This window comes from Melopsittacus undulatus, chromosome 17 (genome assembly GCF_012275295.1).
Source record: "Melopsittacus undulatus isolate bMelUnd1 chromosome 17, bMelUnd1.mat.Z, whole genome shotgun sequence".
NCBI classification, from domain to species: Eukaryota; Metazoa; Chordata; class Aves; order Psittaciformes; family Psittaculidae; genus Melopsittacus; species Melopsittacus undulatus.
In genome coordinates this window covers 4,921,255-4,938,630 of record NC_047543.1, presented here as the reverse complement: position 1 = coordinate 4,938,630, position 17,376 = coordinate 4,921,255, and the positions used below count along the sequence as shown (strand labels likewise).

Here is a 17,376-nt window from a genome sequence, read left to right as displayed (position 1 = left end):
TGCCCAGAGAAGCTGTGGCTGCCCCATCCCTGGCAGTGCTCAAGGCCAGGTTGGACACAGGGGCTTGGAGCAGCTGCTCCAGTGGAAGGGGTTGGAACCGGATGAGCTTCAAGGTCCCTCTCTTCCAACCCAAACCATTCCATGACTGTCTTCTTACAAAGGCCATTGGTGGCTGATGCAATAGAGTGTTTACTGCTCCTGGAAACAGGCTGACAAAGCAACCCTGTACCATGGGGCTGCAGGTGGAGGGAGCTGTGTCAGATTGTACCCAACAGGCTTTGGATTCACTCCCCTCTGCAGGTAACTGTGCTGAGTGATGGCAGAGCATCGTCAGGACGTCACCATGATGGAGGATCACGCAGCTGCCCAGGAGAAGCACATCCCATCAGGTGAGCAGCCCCAGGAGGAGGTGCTGGGAAGCCTTCCAGCCTTGCCCAGTGCTGAGAGAGGAGTGACCAGTGTGAGGGCTCCATTGGGATACGTGCAGGGGATGGTGGGTAGCTCCCAGGATGCTCTCACGTTCCCAGTAAGAGCAGAGCAAGGCCTGGGCCCGAGGCTGGTGATGTCCTTCCTGCTGCAGCTTTGCACATTGTGTTTCTGTGCTCACTCCTTGGTTTGCTGTATAAATGGAGCCCTGCTTTCCTTTGGAGACCCAGCTCAGGGGTGCTGCTTGCTGCCTGCTTTCCTCACCTGCACAGGGACATGGGGGGAGCTGAACAGAGCTCTGGGCCATGCAGGAGGCTTTTGCCCTGCATTTCAGACCTGCATTTCTCAAGCAGCTTTTCTCATCCCACCCTGCTCCACAGCTGAGCTTGGAACCCACATTAACACCAGCAGCCCTGTGGGATTCACTCCCAGCTATGCTCCATACAAACATCATCTTAATGTCTTTTCTTGAGGTGCTTTGGCCACCCCTTACACCAGAGGGAATTGTTATCCTGGAGACAATCCATAGCATCCATTCATCCCGTGGCTCCTCTCTGCTTGTAGCCTCAGCTCTGCACATCACAGGTCCTGGGCTTTGCTTATGTCACCTTGACTCTTCTTTCCCAAGCCATTTCCTCTGCTTCTCATTGTTTAGCTTGCCCAGACTCCTTGCAGAGAGGAGCCTTGTGCCTCTTGCCCTGCTCTTCCAAACCTGACTCTTTGCACCGAGCCCTATTGCTGCTTTGCAATGCTTAGACCTAATGGAAGTGTCATGGAAGTGTCCATCAGCCTGCTCTGGGGGCTCCAGAAATGGCTGGGGGGGGACAACAGAGCCTCAGAAGCTGTACATCCCTCGTGCTTCGTTGCTCAGATCTGTCCTGCTTGGGCCATGCTTTGCTGTTTCTGGCTGTCCGGTTCACTGGGCTTTCTTTTGCTGGTGGGTTCTGCTTGTTCCTTTTGGTGCTGACACTGGTGCTTTTGGTTGCCATTTTCACGCTTTGCTTGCTTCTTAGCCCAGGATTTTGATACCCTCCAGTTACAGTTTCTTGCTGCTGTGGCTCTGGGCAAGCAGAATTCATGACACACAGGCCACAGCTCATAGCCAAGGCCTTGTTGTAAGTATGTGACTGTTTTCCAGGCTATCCCCTTCAGATACCAGTTGATGATGGATCAGATGAGCCTGTTTCTGAGACATCTGACGCTAAGAGCACCCCAACTACGGAAGGTGGGAGCTCTTTGCCTTACTGCTTTGAAGCCGTCATGGATGGGGTCGTGGTGAACCTTGTGAGACCCTCTGTGCTGTGTTCTGGTGGGGTTCCTTAGGAGCAGTGTCTGCACTCTTGGACATGCTCTTCTTTAGTCTCATCACAAGTAACATTCACCACTCTGCAGAGTGAAGTAATGAGCTTTAAAGGTGGACACTGGGTTGGAAGGTGAAGTGTTGATTGTAGGTCAGGAGGTTCCTTGCAGACTCTTTGCACAGGGGCAGGAAGGTGCCGTTGGCTCAGTGCAGCTGGGATCAGTCCCATGCATCCTTGTGCTCCCCCAGGATACAGGCAGCACATCCTGGTCGTGGTGTTCCTCAGCTGGACCTCACAGCTCTCTTTTCACCCCCTCTCTTCACACGTTCCTGAGTCCAGCATGATTCATGCTGCAGTGATGAGATGGGCAGAGTCTACAGAAACCAAGACTTAGTGCTCATGTAAAGGCCACTCAGGGCATGTCTGTGCTGCTCCAGAGGGTTACCTGGATGCCAGCTTTGTGGAATAAACTTGATTCTGAAGGGCTCTAGAGACTTATTCACCAGTTGAATTAAGTGCACTTGTGTTCCTCTGGCTGCTTTAACCCTGAGTATCTGCCTCGTGGAGACTTCAGGTAAAGGCATTAAAGATGTAGCTAAAGGTGGATGGAGGTGCTGAGCAGTTCTAGCCCTGTCCCATGGAGGTATGGGCTCTGTTCCTGTGTGTGTGCCTCAGGAAGTCAGTACATAGAGCCTGGCTGGTGCAGAAGGGATATTGTCCCTCTTTCCAGTTGGGTCAGGACTGTCATGACGAGCAGACATCCCTCTGGTAGATGGAGCAGGTATCTATCCAGAGTGCAAGCAGCCATGGTGCTCAGATGGTTCATGGAGGTATCAGATGGGATATTCTTCCCCCATGCACAGCATCCCCATGCACACACATCAGGCACCTGTGGCTGCCTTTAGCTGTGTGTTTGCAGCCCATTCATAGTGGAGTCTTCAGCTGCATGAGGACTATGCTGTGTGCAGAGGGGACAGCCCTGGTGTCTGTGGGATGCTGGCTTGGCTGTGGCCTGCTCCCTGCACCAGCCCTGGCTGCAGGAGGCAGTTGGCTGCTCTCTGAGCTCCTCAGGCACATCCTGGCCCCCGCAGGGGTTTGCCCCTCGATGGCTGTGTGAAAGCTGCATTGTTTTTCAGATGCCACAGCACCTTTAGTGGAGGAAGGAGACCACGAGGATCAGCACGGGGAGATCCCGGAAGGAACCACAGGTGAGGGAGACCCAGGGGCAGCTTCATCTCTTGATGCAGAGCAGAGAGCTGGACTGCTCCTGCTTAAAACCAGCACTAGGAGACCTCCTGCAGGTGTGCTCTGTTCCTGGTGCTCTGCTCCTTCTTCTCCACGGCTGCAGACATCCTTCCTAGCTCACACTTGTCCTCTTGCCTTCCCCAGCCTGGGGGAACTCGCAGCCTTTTCTTCTCTCTTCCTCAGCTCCACATCTGCCAATCTCTTCTTTCTGGTGCCTCTGTTATGGCCTCACCTCCCATGTCCAGGCTCAGTGCTCCCTGCAGATGCTGTCATCCCTCTGCTGGTGAGGTGCTTGCTGCAGGACCTCACTGCTTGTCTCATGGGGCTCCTGCTCAGCCCAGCCCATGCGGTGTCTGGGCAGTGGCAGGTGGAAACCAGGTCACTGCAGCAGCTCTGTGCCTGCCTGCACGTTTGAAGTGAAGGGGCTGATCCAGCCTCAATGCTCTGTGTGGAATCACTGCACCCAGGCCTGGTTTTCCAGGGAGGGATGAGGGTCTTGCAGCTCCTGGGAGGGTTGGATCTCTATGTGACAAACGAGTGTGTGTCCTCTGTGTGGTCAGCATTGGCTTTTCCTGGAAGCATCAGGCAGGTGATGGGTGGAAATGGGTTTCTGCAGTGCCTGGACACTGAAAGGAGCCCCCAGTGTTCTCCCTTGGGCAGCCAGATTGTCTGTCCCACATCCAGGCTGCTGGTGGAGAAGCACAGAGTGGGTTTCCTGCTAGCAAGGATGTGTGTTCTCTGGCTCAGGAACTGGCTGCACCAGGAGCCAGGAACCAGCAGCGTGTCCTGAAAACAAGGGGAAAACAGAGGAAGTCCCAGTTTGGCTGTGGGACTGTGACACAGAAATAGAATTGATTCAGCTGGTTTGAAGGGAGTCATATAATACATTGAAACAGTTCTGGTAAAGACAGCCCATCATTGCTGGGAGTGTGCTTCTCTAAGGTACCAGTATTCCTGAAGTATCAGACTGGGATTTACTGGTGTCAGCCTTGGCAGAGCTCCTTACAGGGAGGTAGGTGATAGCCACTGAGGAGGTTGAGCTCAGGTAAGAGGTAGGTGTTAAGGTGAGTGCTAGGCAGGATTTAAATCCACATCCTCCCTGCTCCTTAGCAGCCTGTTCCTGCCCCTGAAGGAGCTTGTACAGACCTGCCACCCAGGATGTGTGAGCTGTGATGCTCCTCCAGTCTGGAGCAGTTCAGGCTGGTTCAGGATCTACTGAGATCCACCACAGTGTGGCTTGATTCCCTTTGTGCTCCTGCCCTGCTCATAGCACAGATGGGCAGGCTCAGCAGGGAGGTAAATACATTCCCCAGGCACAAAGTCCTTAAACTTAATCCTTGTTTTTATAATGGTTTTCCCCTTCTCTCTCTGACCTGGGAGCAGCTGAAGAGGCAGGTGTAGGAGCCACTCCCACCCTGGAGGACCATGCTGCAGGAGATTCCACTCAAGGTTAGTGACCATGGGGCTGGGGGATTCCCTACTGGAAGGTGAATGCTCTGCACTGTATGAGCAGTTGTGCACTTCTCTCTGTTCCTGACATGGGAGGGTCATACCTGCTTTGAATGCTCCAACATGGTCATGTCATAGAACCACAGAAGGTTTAGGGTTGGAAAGGACCTTACAACCATCAGGTCCTCAGGCTGCTCTGAATCCCTTCTCAGTAGCTGTGCCAGGATTGCCCTGAGCCAGGGCAGGGAACTGCAGCTTTCCATGCACCACATTCCTCTCTCAGATGGCTGAAGCCCTGATTCCTGTTTGTCCCCATGCTGAAAGAGGCCATGGACAGCGCTGGGATGGTGTTAGGCCATTGGAAGTGCTCAGCACTGAACAGAGGCAGTTTTGGGCCCTGCATGTCACACATGGAATGAGTGAATTGTGGAATTCTGGTGTCTCTTTCTAATGTGAACCATGTCTCAAACCCACTTCCTGATGCCCTGACTGCAACAGAGGTTTTCCCCATTCCAGCCTTAGGGAATGTGGCAAAGCAGACACTGAGCATCTTCAGAGCAGTAATGATGCCTCTGCCCAGATGAGCCAAGGAACCATTCAGGGGCCTCTTGGCTCCCTGGAAAGCCTCTCTTGACTGCTCAGACAGGAAAACTTGATGGGGTTTTCCCAGAGCACCCAGTGCTGGCTTAATTCTGTGCCCAATGGGGCAGACACCCAGTTCAGACTCGTATCCCTGATGCACCATCACCCTAATATGCTGCTCTGTTTGCAATCCTAGTTAAACCCCATTTGTAAGGTGCAGGAGACACAGATTCCTCCAGTTGCTTGGGCAGCATCTTTCCTCCTCATGGCTGCATCAGTGCACTTGCAGACATCATGTCCTTTGCAGAAGTAAATAGGTCTTTTCCTTCTCCCCTTGGGGCTGGATTTGGGTTGTTTCTGCTTCCCACACTCAGATGAGCACAGTTCTATGGAGACTGTTCCCTGCAGTGAAATTTAAGCCTTTCTGCCTCCAAGTATTTCAAGTAGTGTTGCTACTACAAGAGGGGACTCAAGAGTGTTGGCAGGTGGGTGAAGTTCTCTCTTCAGTCTGCCTCTAGCTGCTGTTTGTCACCAGGGTTTTAGGAGAGGCCTTTCTGTACTGCCCTGGGATCTTGCATCTCTCAGGTATGGGGACATACAGCTCTGGTGTAACCTCTGTGTCACACTTGTAGGTTCTTGTGTCAACTGTTACTTCTTGTAATGATGTGCTGCTTCCTTTAATGGTTCTCTTGGATGGTTGGGAGGAGAATGTGGTTATGGATGCACACACACAGCCTTGGGTATCTCATTCCTGCCTTCATTCCTTGTGTGGTGGGATTAGAAGAACTGATCTTTGCAGTGAAGATGGAGCTTGTGGAGTCTGAGGTGGAGAAACGTTTCCTGCTTCACACTCTGTGCCCTGCTGCCATTCTGCCTGCTCCAGACCTTGTGCTGCTCATTGCCCTTATCCCCTGGCAGCTCCTGGAGTATGGAAGTACAGCAGTGAACCCTCCTCCTGTCCACATCCCTGGTGGGAAGTGGGCTGGGATGGTCGGTTGGCTGCTGCATGAACACCCCCTTCTTGATGCCATATTGCAGATACCACCTGCCAAGAGGTGCCAGGTTAAGGTTCCTTCTCCACCATTTCAGAGGGTTTTGTGTGGGAGCTGCCCTTATATTCCCTTAAAACAGGGAGAACATTGAGAAGAGTCAGTCTTGACTCCTCCTTCTCTTGTAGTCTGGTTTGGTACTTTAAGGAAGGGGCAATTGGGATCTCAGTGCTGCAGCCTCTGATCCAGGCTCTTGAGTTTACCTGATCGATGCTCAGGCTCAACACTACTTGAAGCTGGATAGACTCAATACTAGATGCACATTCTTATTGGGGCAGTTGACTTTCAAGCCATTTGCCTCTGTTCAGGGTGAATTCCCATTGCTCAGAGCATCTTTGCTTCAGTTGAATGACTTCCTAGCAGATAAAAGCTCCAGCTCAGCTCGAATATATGGCTTAATGCAGCAATTGTTGAGTGAAATCATGAAGGGCTGTGTCATGCATGAGGTCAGTGGTAGAACAGAATCCTCTCTTTTACCCCCTCCAAGCCCCAAAAAGAGAGATCTGTGTCTGTGTGACCTTAGGTTTGGGCTTTAAATGGAACACTTTCTACTCTGCCCCAATGGCAGCAGCAGCAGCACTGGAGCTCTGATGGGCCTGGGTGGGTGCACAGCCAGAACTGTGCCTGTGAGGCTGCATGGGTGAGTTCTGCCTTCTGAACACCTCTGCAACCCATGGAGTGCAGATGGTGATGGTCACATCCTGTTGCCACCTCCAGGACCAGGTCCATGGAGGTGTCTGATCTCCCATGTGCTGTGGTTGTCACTGGTCCTGATTCTCAGGGGGTCTGAGCTGCTTTGAAGTGAGTTGTCTATGCAGTGGGACAGTGTGGGACTCACTTTTATCCCTGTAGTAGGAATCCTCAGTCTCTCCTCACATTGTGTGACTGCTGTTTGATGTACCTGTGCTAACTGTTTGCCCATGCTTCGTGCCCTGCATCTTCAGCTCCAGGGGAGCCAAGCTCTGCCAAGCCACAGCCTGGCCCCCAGGAGCCTGTGGGAGGTGTGATGCTGCCACCTGAAACAAAGGCTACAGCAGCAGCTCCCACCAGAATCGAGGTCACCATCCCAATACCCCTGGATATGTACCAGGACTCCAGAGCATCCGAAGACAAGAGTGAGTTGTGGGATCATCGAGGCAGAGAAGGCATTGGTGTAGATGCAGCCCTGGGAGCAGAGCTGGGGCCTGAGGTGCACACTGAGGGGTTGGCAGGAGCTGGTGGCACAGAGGAGACCCATGTTAAAGATGGGCCATCTCCTTTATGTACCAGAGCCCCATTAAAAGAAGATGCCAGTGGACAGGAGGGAGATGAAGACCGTGACATAGATGAGATGTCTGAGCAGGGTTTGCTTTCTTTGGTGGCTCAGCATGAAATGGGCTCATGTGCAGCAGCTAAGGAAGCTCTTAAAGATAACAAGGATGTCCTCAGGGACATCCCAGGAGAGGCACTTGTTGTTGAAGCTGAATCCCATAAAGCAGCAGAGGACCAAGAGGAGAGGAGACAGGCACTGGGAGGTGAAGAAGGCAGAGCTATCCCCCCATCAGAGCCTCCAGAAGTCATCTCCCAGGCAGAAGCTGAGCCCAGAGAGGGAGAAGACTCTGGACCCACAGAGATAAAGGATGATGTGCAAGGCAAGGATGCTCCTCTGGAAGAGGTTGTACCAGGTACAGGAGAGCATCGAACCCCCAAGAAGAAGCCTCCTGCCCTTGCTGCAGACAGAGCCACCAGTCGTGTCCCTCTCCTCAAAGGTGTGTGCTCCATGTACCTGCCCTGAGCTCCCACTGCTGGGGCTTGCTCAGGACAAGGCTGCCTGAACCAGCCCTTCAGCTTGCGGCTGCCTCTTGAATCCTGCTGCCTGGACATGGCCTGGACCTGTGCTGTGAGCTGATCTCCCCCTCCTGCTCCTTCCCTCTTTGGTTCCATCCCAGATGTCCCAGCACACTCGGTTTGCATCCCTTGCATGGTGCTGGCCTGTCCCCAGTCCTGCTTTGTTCACCTGGTTTGGGTTTGGTTTCCCTGGATCTGTGGGGTAGGTGCTTTAACTCACCCAAGGGAAGATGAGAACCAGATGGCCACAGCTGTGGTGTGTTGGACTGGGGCTAAACCAGTGCTGGTTCCAGCAAGACATGTGCCATCTGGTTTATAGAATCCTAGAATGGTTTGGGTTGGAAAGGACCTTAAGATCATCCAGTTCCAACCCCTGCCACGGACAGGGATGCCTCTCACTAGATCATGTTGTCTGAGGCTCTGCCTAATCCTTCTTCCCTATATCCAGCCTGAACTTCCCCTGTTTCAGTCTGAACCCATCACCCCTTGTCCTATCACTGCAGTTCCTAATGAAGAGTCCCTGCCCAGCATCCTTGTAGCCCCCTTCAGACACTGGAAGCTGCTCTGAGGTCTCTTCTCCAGGCTGAGCAGCCCCAGTGTTCTCAGCCTGGCTCCATACAGGAGCTGCTCCAGCCCCTGAGTATCCTCATGGCCTCCTCTGGACTTGCTCCATGTCTCTTCTGTTGGGTTCACCAGAACTGCACCCAGTTCTCCAGCCTATCAGTGCCATAAAGAGCCTCACCTCCTCCCAGTCTGCCTTGCCTGTCTCCTAAACAGCCTATCACCTTCCATCCCAACACCCCAGCCACAGGAGCCATCCACCGTGTGTGTGTGATGCCAACAATGTCATATCCCCTTAGCCATGCACACATCCCTAATTCCTCTTGTTTATTCCCTACACTACAGGTATTTGTATAGAGGCATCTGAGCCAAGCTCCAAATGAAGCTGACTCCAGGCTCCAAGCATCTATTATAGGTGCTGGCATCTGACTGGGAGTGTTGGGATGGATCAATGCCCTCTCCCCCAGCACACCTAGGTTAAAGCTGCCTTGACCAACCTGCATAGTTTACATGTGCCCACTCTCTGGTCCATTAACTCTTTATATTTGCTTTCTTAAAGAGAAGGGAGGAGGAAAAAGGCAAGTGAGACATCAGGTCTAACCCCACATTGATCCTGTGCCTTGTGCTTTACCCTTCAGTACCTGCTACTAACTGCTGCTGGAGGTGAGGCCTGCAGCTACAAGTGATGGCAGCTGTGGCCAGCTGTGGTCCAGGGCTGAGTGTGGGCTCTTCTGGGGTATATAAGGCCTGGCTCTTGGTGCATCTCTATTGTGGGTGTCTCTATGCTGGGCAGGCACTGTCCTGGCTGAAGATGTGGGTTCACACTAACACCTGATGCTGTCTCACCACATTGTACCTCAGCTCTGGCTCTTGAGAGCTCTGCCCTTCACCCCATCCCAAAAGCTGGCTTGGCTGCTTCCATTAGGCTGGACCTGCTGCTCTGCTTTGCAGCAGAGAACGTGTTCTTTGCTGTGTGGGGTTCATGAGGAAATTGGTGATGGAGCTTTTCCCATTGGAACTAAAGCTCATCACATTTCTCATCCTTCAGTCCCTAATAATCCATTGGGAAGCTGCACACACGTGCTGCAGGCATTGGCATGGCTTGGAATCCCTAACATCAGAGCCTGGAACCCATGGTGGGGTGGGGGGGCTGTGCCCAGCGTCAACCAGCTTCTGATCCAGTAGGAGGAATAGGAATCATTAATGGTTTTATGGTCTTTTCCTTTGTGTTCATCTCCAGCCTTGCTCCATCTGCAGTGTAACTGGGTTTGGGAAGGGTGATGCATCCAGTGGTTGCTATGGTTCAGTGCTGGATTCACATTGTTCATGTCACTGGGAAGGGGCTGACCCACCAGGACAAGTTTCCAAGCCACTGGGGAGAACATCAGCAGCTTTCCCTGCCAGAACAGGGAGGAATTAGCTGAAAACAGGGAAAAGGCTTTGTTAGGAGTGCCTCATGGTGCAGACATCCTCCCTGTTGTGGTCTCCTCAGCAGCAGTACTGCAGTCTGTGCTCATAGACCAATGGGACAGAACACTGCGATACTGTCAGAGTCACTCTGAGCTCGATACAAATCAAGAAGGACAAGAGCTAAACCTTAACACCCTGCAGGGTCTGACCCGGATGCTCAGGCTGCTGGGGAGGCAGAAGGCAGGACATGGGGTTACCAATGGCCTGGGGTAAAAATGCTTTCAAAGCTTAACAAAGCTCATCACAATCCCACACTGGTTTGGGTTGGAAGCTCCAGCCCCCTCCAGCCTGGCCTTGAACACTGCCAGGTGCTGCTAGGATTGGAGCATCCTTCAGTGTTAGCCTTCATACCAATGGGTGTTTCAGGGAGGCAGACTCATGTTTAGGGTCGAAGATAACTGTTCTGTCCTGGAACTGAGTGCAAATCTGGGCAAAATGGGTTCATAAAGCTCATTTATGTGTGTGTGTGATGTTCCAGTGGTGACTAACCCACTGTTACTGTGCACAGGGTGAGCTGGTAACCCAGAAAGAGCATGTTTATGCTGTGGAAGTGTTTCTGCAAGGAATGAGTGTTCCTAAGAGCAGGATTTCATCTAATGGGGAGCAGGAACTTGGAGCATGTGGCTGCAGAACAGGCACTGCCATCCCCTGGGCTTTACTGACCAGTCCAAGGGTGTAACTCTGTGTGTTTCCATTGCTCAGGTCGTATTGACAGCAAAGACAAAGAAGGGACTGAAGCTGAGGATAAGAAACTGAAGGTAAGCTAAGAACTACAAGCAGAGGTGCCACCAACACACTGAAGGGCTGAGCACGTTCCTGCCTCCCTGCCCCACACTCCTGGACCACACTGTGCCTCTTAGGAAGTCTTGTCATTACTTTCTGTTCTTCCATCTCCCCCTCAAGAGTGTTTTATGTTTCCTTCCCTCGCCCTGGGTTGGATGGTGCAATCCATGGGGATCTTTGAGGCTGAGGAAAGGACCCAAACCTAAACCAAACCTGTAGGTTGGGTAGGTTAACGTTAGAGAGCTGTTTCCTCAGCCCAGGACTGGAAAGCGGCAGCTGGCTTTACTGGGCAAACTGGTGTGGAAGTAAACTCAAGTCCCATGAGTGGGGACAAGCAGTGTCACAGGGAAAGGAGCAAGGCAAGTAGTTAAAACTTTAATCTAGGCCTTGCAGGTAGGAGCAGAGTTTGATAGTGGGTAAATGCCAGAAGATGAAAGATCACTGTCCCACTGCTCCTTGGAAGGGGGTTTAGTTCAGGTGGTCATTAACATGGGCAGTACCTGGGGGAGATGATGGACAGGTCAGTGGGTGAAGAATGAAAGGTAAGGGATATACTCATTTCGAGGAATATATTATATTATATTGATATATATATTATAATATATCAGTATATAATATAAGGAATATACTCATTTCGGTGGGTCTCTAGGACTGTGCCTGCCATTTGACGTGATACCAAGGAATAGTGTAGACAGAAGCAGAGATCCCTTATGGACAGAGCAGGAGGGATGGGGCTGAGACCTCAGTGCAGCTCCCAGCAGTGCTGGTGTTGACAGTGCTGTGGAGCATGGGGAGTTTGGGAGGCAACAGCAATTCAGGGGGTAAAAGGTGCCATGGGCATGGAGGGTGACACCATGGAAGGTGACACTCCCCAAAGGGTGTTGCAGCCTATGGGAGGAGTGGAGCTGAGGTGTCTCTGGGCTGTGCAGCTCTGTGCTGCAGGGAGAGGGCAGTGCAAACCATCACCTGCCTCACACCAGTCCTGCATTGCACCTTCTGATCCCGTTGGATGGGAGTGAGCCCCTTTTGTTCCCCTCCCATACCAGTTGTACACCAGTTCTACCTCACACCAGTCCTGCATTGCACCTTCCAATCCCGTTGGATGGGAGTGAGCCCCTTTTGTCCCCCCCATACTGATTTGTGTTCTGTTCCGCTTTTATTTTGTCTCCATGTTTAAGACCTCCTCACCCTGCACTGCCAACCCCCCAGGGGATAGACCCTGCATCCCCCCCCATCGACACACCTCCTCTAGCACAGCCCCTCCGAAAACACCCTCCAGCCTTGCCTCTAAACGAGCCTCTCCTGTCACATCCCGACCTGCCAGTACAGGAACACAGGACAGGAAAGCCAAGGTAAGGAGGTGGGGATGGCAGAGAGGCACAACTGCCTTTGGGGATACCTGAAGGCATTCATGGCAGGTCTGGCTCATAGTGCTTGGCCATGACCAGGTAGTCTCTTTGTGCCCTGCTCAGTGCAGAGGGTGGGATGTGCTTCCCCTTCACCCCAGCCTTGGTGCTTGGAGCAGCACATAGGCCCCTGCACTGCATTACAGCAACAACATCTCACTGCTGCAGGTGGGACTTGCTCTTCCTGAGGCATTTCCAGGTCCCTGTCTTGTTTTGCAGCTTTATGCTGTGTTTTATGGGTGCGTTGGCTGTAAACAGCAGATGTATGTGAAATGTGCCAGAGCCAGATCTGCCAGGTGCTCCCAGAGCCTGGGGATGCACCCACATCCCTGTGGAAGAAGTAGCTTGGAGTTCCCCTTTGTGGTGTTTAGTCATGTACATCCACTGGTGGTGAGGGAAAGAGCAGATGGAAGACAGTGGGATGTGGTTTGATTGTGTTACAGGTGGGGATAAAGAAGGTGCTTGGAGTCTGGCACTGTGCTCCTGAATGGAGCCTCTGGTCTGGTCAATGGGTTTGGGCCTACAGAAATCTGGTGAAGGGCTTTTTACAAGGGCAAGCAGGGATCAAACCAACCTTTTAATCAGGCCTGAGTGTGAGGTGGATGATGTGGCTGAAGCTGAGGGCTCACAAAGGAAAGTGCAGTGCTTGTCATGAGCACTGCGATGGGAGACGGGTTACAATGGGCACACTGCAGGTACCTGTGTGTGAGCAGACCCATGGCTCTGATCCATGAAGGGTGATCCTAAACCTTCCCCTCTCCATCAGCCTTTCCCCTTTGTGTCCCCAGGGCTCGGAGGTGAGAGGTGGCACCAAGGCACCAAGGGCTGGAGCTGGGCAGGCTCAGAGGAACTCCACCAACGCCACCCGCATCCCAGCAAAGACCCCCACGGCCCCTAAGACACCCCCCAGCTCCGGTAGGTGATGGGGAGCACGGGGGGTTGCTCTGGGGGGGCTTCCAGGCTCTCCATACACTTAGGTGGGGGTAACACACAGGGCATGGGCAGCAGGATGAGGCCTGTGTGGGGACTGTGTGCTCAGCCTTGTCACCAGGCTGTGTGTGCAGAGCTAGGGGTGCAGGGAGCCTCTGGATGCTGCTCATCCATACAGGTGTGTAGGAGAGGGCAGTTGCTTTATCCCATTGGGATTCCCTTCAGTTTGGAAGGTTTAGGCAGCTCCATTTTTAATCCATCTCTTCCTTTTCTCTTGACCATATTTCACCAAGAGGATCAGTTCTTCGAGTGCAGGAATGGAGATTAGCATGTTCCTCTCAGAGAAGAAACCCCACAAAGCATCAGGCATTGAATTCCCATTATAACTGCTGCTTTTCACTGGATATATGTGTATATATTACATACTTAACCAGAGCTGCATAAAACCTTGTATCCATTAAATTTCCATCTTTATTATGTTTAAACATCTCTCTCATTCATTAAACAGGCAGAAAGGAGCAGAAAAAACCACCTCCTGCAGCAGCAAAGTCTGAGAAAGGTGATGTCTAAGAGTTTTCTCCCATTTCTTCTCACACTGGGGCCAGTTCTGAGCTGCTCAATGATCAGCTTTGTTTAATGACATAAAACTATGTATAAATGCTTCCAAATTGCTAACAGAAAAGGGGTTTTATGTGTAATTGGTCCCTGGTGCTTGGGTGGGTCTGAACAATCAGCCAGTCTGAAAGCAACTGGGAAATTGCCTTTAGTCCCAGTTTTCACCTCCAAATGCAGCAGAAGGAAGTGCAGCCATGTCCCCCCTGCTGCTGGGCTGCTGTAGGACAGCGGGTGGGCCCTGGGGCCAGGCACATAGAATCATAAGTTAGGATTGGAAAGGACCTCAAGATCATCCAGTTCCAACCCCTGCCATGGGCAGGGACACCTCACACTAAACCATATCACCCAAGGCTTCATCCAACCTGGTCTTGAACACTGCCAGGGATGGAGCATTCACAGCCTCCCTGGGCAACCCACTCCAGTGCCTCAGCACCCTAACAGGAAAGAATTGCTTCCTTATATCCAGTCTAAACCTCTGCTGTTTCAGTTTCAACCCGTTACCCCTTGTCCTACCACTCCAGTCCCTAATGAACAGTCCCTCCCCAGCATCCCTGTAGGCCCCTTCCCCATACAGTCAGTCAGGAGAGGGCCATGTACCCCCATTGCTCACCCTGTGCCCCTCTCTGTGCACCCCCAGGTGAGCAGCCCAAGTCCGGAGACAGAAGCGGTTACAGCAGTCCCGGCTCCCCCGGGACTCCCGGCAGCCGTTCCCGCACCCCCTCTCTGCCCACCCCACCAGCCAGGGAGCCCAAGAAGGTGGCCGTGGTCCGGACCCCCCCCAAGTCCCCTGCCTCTGCCAAGAGCCGCGTGCAGCCCTCGGCCGCCCCAATGCCCGACCTCAAGAACGTCAAGTCCAAGATCGGCTCCACTGAGAACCTCAAGCACCAGCCTGGGGGTGGCAAGGTAAGGGTGGGCTCTGCTGTCCCAGGGGCTGGGGGCTGTGCCTGGGGTCACACAGGCAGCAGTGGGGATGGGCTCCAGTCTGCTGCTGCCTTCCGAGTCCATTGGGTTGGATTGGGGTTGGTCTGAGGTTGCTCACTGGCTTAGAGCTTGGGATGTGGCACATGAGCACATGGACTGGCTGCCAGGGGATTGCCATTGCCTTGTGGTGTCCAGAGAGCACAGTGTGACCTGCAGCCCTAAAGAGTGGCAGGGTCAGGGTTGTGTTCCTGAATGCTGCACTGGAGCAGGGCCTTCAGCACTGCCTCCATTGCCTGTCATGGAGCAGACAGGATGCTCTCCTCCCCAGGAGGCTCCAGCCTGGGCACTGCTTTGGGAACGTTGTGATTATGGATCCAGTTCTGTTGGCATCATGATTCTGGGTCGTGTTCTGCCATTGGGCACTGTCCTCCTACATGATGCATGGCCAGAACTGGGGGCATCACTGTCCATGCAACCCAGAGGGGCTGTTTCACAAGCAGCAAAGTGAACTCCAGGTGTTTGGGAATGAGGGTCTCAGGTTAAACCTTGCAAGCCCAGCAGAGGAGGGTTTGGGTGAGGGAATGGGGTGAACTAACCCATCCATGCAGCCCCAGGAGGTCACACAGCTCCAGCTGAGGTGGTGGCTGCTCATAGAATCATAGAGTCCCAAATGGTTTGGGTTGGAAGTTCCAACCCCTGCAGGGACCCCTTCCACTGGAGCAGCTGCTCCAAGCCCTGTGTCCAACCTGGCCTTGAGCACTGCCAGGGATGGGGCAGCCACAGCTGCTCTGGGCTCCCTGTGCCTCAGCACCCTCATAAGGAAGAGCATCTTCCCTATATCCAACCTGAGCTTCCTCAAGCACCCATCCAGCCCTGTCTGCACTGTGTGGCTGTGTCCTTGCTGCATGGGTAGAGCTGGGCCAGCCCCTGGTTCCTCTGAGTGGTGCAGACCCAATGGCTCTTGTACAGTGACAGACCCATAGGTCTGATGGCTGCTGCAGTGAGGATTCCCCTCTGTGCCCTGCAGACCTTGCCCTGGCTGCTCATGCAGTGCATGCCATGGGGTGAGTGGGTAACTGAGTGTTTGCTGTTGGCATGGGAGGAGGCTTTGAGATGGTCTCTTCCCCATTTAAATAGCAGCTTTTCCATTCCCCTCCATGCTGGTGGTTCACTGGAGAGTGCACGTTTTGCTTTGTGCTGCAGGCCTGGCTGGTGGGCATGAGCAGAGCAGCACGTGTCCATCCAGCTGCCTGTGTCCGGAGCCCTCCTCCTTTTCCTGCTGCCCCCAGAAAATGCTGCTCTTGAGGGCCCCTCACATTCATTGTACAGCACTTAAATTGTTCACTTGTCCTTTTTAATCCAGCTTTTATGAGGGTGTTTTTTCACTGCATCTCTGTCAGGCAACATGTTTATTGTCACTGAATTGGGGACAATTCCTTGCTCTTTGCAGGGAGAATGGCAGGATGCTCTGCTGGGGATGTTGTAGGACACAAGGATGCTCTTAGAATGGCTGCAGCTGGAGCAGAAGGGGCTGAGCCCACAAGTTTGGTTTTAGGGTGGCCACAGGATGGGTCTGGAGCTTGGTCCCAGTGCAGACTGCAGACCCCCAGCTTAGGGGGGGCACACAGCAGGAGGCAGGCAGGCCACATCTCTTGGGGTGTTTCTGCACTGTCTGAGCACTCTTGGTTTTGCTGGGTCACTGAATATGGCTCTGGCAAAGCCTGGTCTAGCTGAACCACATCCTCGTGTGCAGGATTAGTTGGTGTCAGACTTGGAAAGTGATGCTAGAGGCACAAGCAGCTTTGGGGCTTCAGTGAGGAGCAGACTGGGGATGTACTGGGATGGAGGGTGAGGTTTCCTGCTCAGCCAGCTATGGGGACACTGTTGTCCAGGCACTGCACGTGCAGTGGGATGTGCTGCTGCTCTCTTGGAGGATGCTCTGCCTCTCATGCTTCAGATGGGCTTTCTCCTGAGGGATCCCAGGCCCTGTGTGCCTGCTGGGTTCCTACTTGCACAGGTTGTAAAGCCACTGGTTGGTGTAGGGGAAGGAACAGGGACAGTCTTCATCTTTGTGGTGTCTGGAATAGCTGCTCCTGTGCATGGGGTCACTGCACTTCCAGGGACAACAGCTCAGTTAGTACATACTGAATGGAAACAGCTTCATTAGCACAGACATGTGTGTGGTGGGGAGGGCAGCATGCTTGGGGACTGGAGGGTGACATTAGCATGGTACATGCTAATGGTACCAAGCCATTTCCAGCCTCTCTCCCAGCTGAGGTGTGTTAGGAATAGACATGTTGCATCTGCTGCCTTTGGGATGGGCTTTCTCTCCAGTCTATCTTTCCTCCTTCCACTGTGCCCAGCAAGTTCCCTGTTCCATTCAGTGCAAGAAGATGGGGTGAGCTGGCTCTTTGTGTTGTGTGGCTCTTCTCACTCATGTCTATGGCCTAGAAACACAGGCTGCCTCACTAGCCTGATGTACCCAATCTCTAGCTCTACCCTGACCACCTCCATCTTCAGTTGCCAGTCCGTGAGTTGACAGGTCTATGCAGCAAGGCAGAGATGCTGCTTAGCTCTTGGCATGGAAGGCAGGTTCCTGCTGGTAGGGATGTAACACACGGTCAAGCTGCAGATGGTCATGTTGTTTCTCACACTCTTTTCTGGCTACCAAAGGTGCAGATTATTAATAAGAAGCTGGACTTTAGCAGCGTTCAATCCAAGTGTGGCTCAAAGGATAATATCAAACACATCCCGGGAGGAGGCAGTGTGAGTACCTTCACACTTTGAATGCACTATAATACTGCTGATTCT

The 17,376-nt window shown here is 52.9% G+C and overlaps 1 protein-coding gene across 13 annotated transcripts in view; it reads left to right on the top strand.

Annotated features, from left to right (window-relative positions):
- The window catches only part of MAPT (microtubule associated protein tau), a 40,987-nt gene that overhangs the window by 15,139 nt on the left and 8,472 nt on the right, over nucleotides 1-17,376 (top strand). For 7 of the 13 annotated variants that reach the window (XR_004550349.1, XR_004550348.1, XR_004550347.1 and 4 more), the window contains 11 exons: nucleotides 301-389; nucleotides 1,565-1,651; nucleotides 2,864-2,935; nucleotides 4,356-4,421; nucleotides 6,997-7,800; nucleotides 10,613-10,668; nucleotides 11,872-12,045; nucleotides 12,888-13,014; nucleotides 13,538-13,588; nucleotides 14,282-14,547; nucleotides 17,239-17,331. Coding sequence is in view for 1 of the 13 variants with exons in the window: in XM_034069995.1 (XP_033925886.1) it covers nucleotides 317-389; nucleotides 1,565-1,651; nucleotides 2,864-2,935; nucleotides 4,356-4,421; nucleotides 10,613-10,668; nucleotides 12,888-13,014; nucleotides 13,538-13,588; nucleotides 14,282-14,547; nucleotides 17,239-17,331 (891 nt within the window). In the remaining 12 variants the exon portion in view is untranslated. The remainder of the gene's footprint in view (nucleotides 1-300; nucleotides 390-1,564; nucleotides 1,652-2,863; nucleotides 2,936-4,355; nucleotides 4,422-6,996; nucleotides 7,801-10,612; nucleotides 10,669-11,871; nucleotides 12,046-12,887; nucleotides 13,015-13,537; nucleotides 13,589-14,281; nucleotides 14,548-17,238; nucleotides 17,332-17,376) is intronic. The other 6 variants (XR_004550353.1, XR_004550352.1, XR_004550350.1 and 3 more) reach the window with 5 other exon arrangements.